The sequence below is a fragment of the Alligator sinensis genome, unplaced genomic scaffold (genome assembly GCF_000455745.1).
Source record: "Alligator sinensis unplaced genomic scaffold, ASM45574v1 scaffold1024_1, whole genome shotgun sequence".
In the NCBI taxonomy this organism is placed as follows: domain Eukaryota; kingdom Metazoa; phylum Chordata; order Crocodylia; family Alligatoridae; genus Alligator; species Alligator sinensis.
In genome coordinates this window covers 254,026-257,294 of record NW_005842598.1, presented here as the reverse complement: position 1 = coordinate 257,294, position 3,269 = coordinate 254,026, and the positions used below count along the sequence as shown (strand labels likewise).

The 3,269-nt window shown below is 38.1% G+C and overlaps 1 protein-coding gene across 2 annotated transcripts in view; it reads left to right on the top strand.

Annotated features, from left to right (window-relative positions):
• Positions 1-3,255, top strand: part of SOX5 (SRY-box 5) — a 404,814-nt gene extending 401,559 nt beyond the window's left edge. For both annotated transcript variants that reach the window (XM_025214719.1, XM_025214720.1), the window contains exon 15: positions 1-3,255. This exon is cut by the window's left edge and continues 95 nt beyond it. In XM_025214719.1, coding sequence (XP_025070504.1) covers positions 1-239 — 239 coding nt within the window. In that variant the 3' untranslated portion in view covers positions 240-3,255.
• The last annotated feature ends 14 nt before the right edge of the window (positions 3,256-3,269 follow it).

Genomic DNA, 3,269 nt, shown 5'->3' with positions numbered 1-3,269 from the left:
GAATGCCTTCTCCACATTTGCCCTCAGAGCACTCAAGTGTGTCCAGCAGCCCAGAGCCTGGGATGCCTGTAATCCAGAGCACTTACGGTATCAAAGGTGAAGAGCCTCACATCAAGGAAGAGATGCAGACCGATGATGTCAATGGAGAAATGTATGATGAATATGATGAAGAAGAGGATGACCCTGATGTGGACTATGGCAGTGACAGTGAAAATCACATTGCAGGGCAAGCCAACTGATAAGGATCCAAGTATTGTATGACCTAAAGGACTTCAAGGAAAAAAAAAAAGCCCCATCTGGTTAAACTTTACCAGTGGTCAAGCACATTAACTTTCTCATACACTGACTGTTACTTTAACTGTTAGTCTTAACTAGTTGAGACATCAGCTGTCTAATAGACATCAGCCTGCATCAAAAAATGAAAAAGGCTCAGAAGAAAGGAAACAATGACAACGACGATGACAACAACAGAAAGAAATAAGCTATGGGTAAAATAATGCCAGTAATTCAGCTGCTATACCCAAGCACTGAAGTCTTACCCGTCAACCTTTTATTATTATTATTTTTTTTCAAATAAACTTTATGGCTGTTTGTTCTACAATGTTCTAGAAATTCTCACTCAGGTACACAGTGCCAACAAGTGGCTTGTGAATGTGTTTTGTTGTTTTGTGCTACAGTTTAAAGAGAAATAAGATGTTTTTTTTTTTGGTAATGCACCTGACAGGAAAAAAAAAAAAATGAGATGAAATTCCGTTTACCCCCCTGCCTCCTCCTCTATCTCCTCTCCTGCAGATTTAGCATTAGAGGCACATGCACATTGCACATGTGCATATGTCTGGCAGGGAAGAGAGTAGAGGGGAGTCTGTTTCTATAAACCCCACAAAGCAGTTATTTCCCTTCTAGAGAGGACTTCTCTTCATCAGTTGCACACCACACTGAGTCTCTGAGCAAGTGCCAAATTTGTACTGAAGCGCTGAACTAGTCCAGTTTTATTTTTTTTGATTGGTCTCTTGTTTTTGTTTCCTGTTCCGTCTTAAGTTAGGACATCGTTATGTCTTAGACAATCCCTTGAAAAACCTGATATACCAGCAGCTGGTGAGATTAGACACGTTTCTGAGTTTTTTTGTTTTTTAAAGGAAACTGTAGGTGCCGTTCTCAGGTGAAAAAGAGAGAGAAAGACATAAGAAATTTAGAGAAAAATATTTTATGATCTTGGATTTTCGTGCATGCATATTTATGGTACTAATAATATTGGACCATTGTGAACAAAAAATAACATGTTCCAGGATGAAATCCCACACCCTGCCAATGATTCGGCCTGTAAGGAGCCTTTGCTTTTAACTTACACTTCAAATGGCAGCATATATAGATGATTGTTCAGAATGTAACCTCACCTATTTATTACAGGGCAGGGAAATTGGAAGCATTGATTTAGGCATGAGCCTAAATAGATTAATCTGATGTCCAGTTTTAATGGACATCAGATAGCATATGGGGCTGTGTTCAGATCTCTCATCCCATGAGGCAGATTTTGACTAATATTTTGCTCCCCCTATACATTGGTATCAGTAGGATGCCTATGCATGGAAAAAAAAGAAAATATCAAAGAGGAGATTCAAATCTGGCAGTAGAGTTTGAGCCACCCCCTCCCTCAATAGGATGGGGTATACCCAGACTCGACAATTTGCAGGACTGCAGACCAGAAAATAACTATTTCCCCTATGCTCCAATAACATATTTTCAATACTATCTAGAATCTGATTTTCTCTGTTATCTTACTTGTTAAATTCTTCTGTAGTGATATGCATCCTTGTTGAAGACGGTAGAGTCTCACACATGCAGCTGGGCAGAATTTAGCCCATTTTATTTTCCACTGAATATTAAAAAAGAAAGAAAAACACAGTGAGATAGAGCCTCCTTGTGTTTCCTGACTCTGATCCTCTACTGAAGAAGAATGTCCAGTTTGTGTAGGAAGATGGAAGTTTTAAATCTATACCAAACATCACAAACAAACAAAAAGGCTACCTCTGATTTCAAATAAAGGCTATCAGAGATTTCCCCACTGTCCTAGGAAACAGTGTCTCATGTTACAGAAAGAAAAACATTCCACTGAGGCGCCTGTTTGCTAACATGGGGTTCCTTCCTGTTTCTCGCAGCCATAGCCTTAACTCACAGCAGGAGTCTCATCATTATCTATTGGTCTCCTTATCTGAGTAAAGACTATATGTTCATTAGAGCCCATTGCTAACCAAATAGAAAGAGGTTGGAGATTTGAGGGCCTGACTGTGCAAGTGGCCCTTGTGCCAGCCAAATTTTAGACAGTAGAGCAATCAGCTCACAGAAATCCAGTTGCAGGACTGGGGCCTTTCTTTGCCTGAAGAAATACCACTTGAAGTGTAACATTACTCTGCAGACCTTGCAAAGCAAATGACAAACATATGCCGTTTAAGAGTTAGGACAATACTCTGACCAGAGGTTTGGATGCATGATATTTTCACCCTACACCATCTATTTTTATTCTTTTACTTTTCTGCTTTTGATTTCTGAATCAAAAATTCTTTCTTTTCCACTCTCTCTCTCTCTCTCTCTCTCTCTCTCTCTCTCTCTCAAAAAGCTTGCTCTGAGGTTATGCTTGGAGTAGCTGATCTTCTCCTCCATGTCAGAGAGTTTGTTTTTTATTTTATTTTTTTGGTTGTATTTGAGGACTGTATTCTTTTTCAGTTGAACTGCCTCTTCTTGCTAGTGTTGTAATGGTAATTATAATAATAATAATGGTCAGCTGTTCCCAGATTAGTAAATTATGTATAATTTATTTTATTTCCCTTTTTCTCCTACTTTATTCTGTTCTGATTTGGCAGTACAGCAAATGAAGATGTTAAGATATTTAAAAATGATACTGACATACTGCTCCTCCCCCCCACTTTTTTTACATATATACATATAAAAAAAATCACTTCTTCCTTTGCTTACACCATTCCTTTTTCCTTATTTTAATTTGCCCTCAGTCATGTCAACTTCCGATGTTTATTATGATGGAGTGAATTAATGGGAGTGTTGTTTTCAATCTTAATTAACTTCTGCTCTCTCATCACTCATTTTAGTTATTTAATTACACCAGTCATCTAGAGCCAATTTTTGAAGTACTCTGTTTGGATAAGAAGAAAAAAATAGACAATTGTTTTTAAATCATTATTATGTACAATGTGAAGACAGGTATTTGCTCCTTTCCAACCCTCTCCCCCCCCCCCCCCCATTTTTTTTTTTTGATT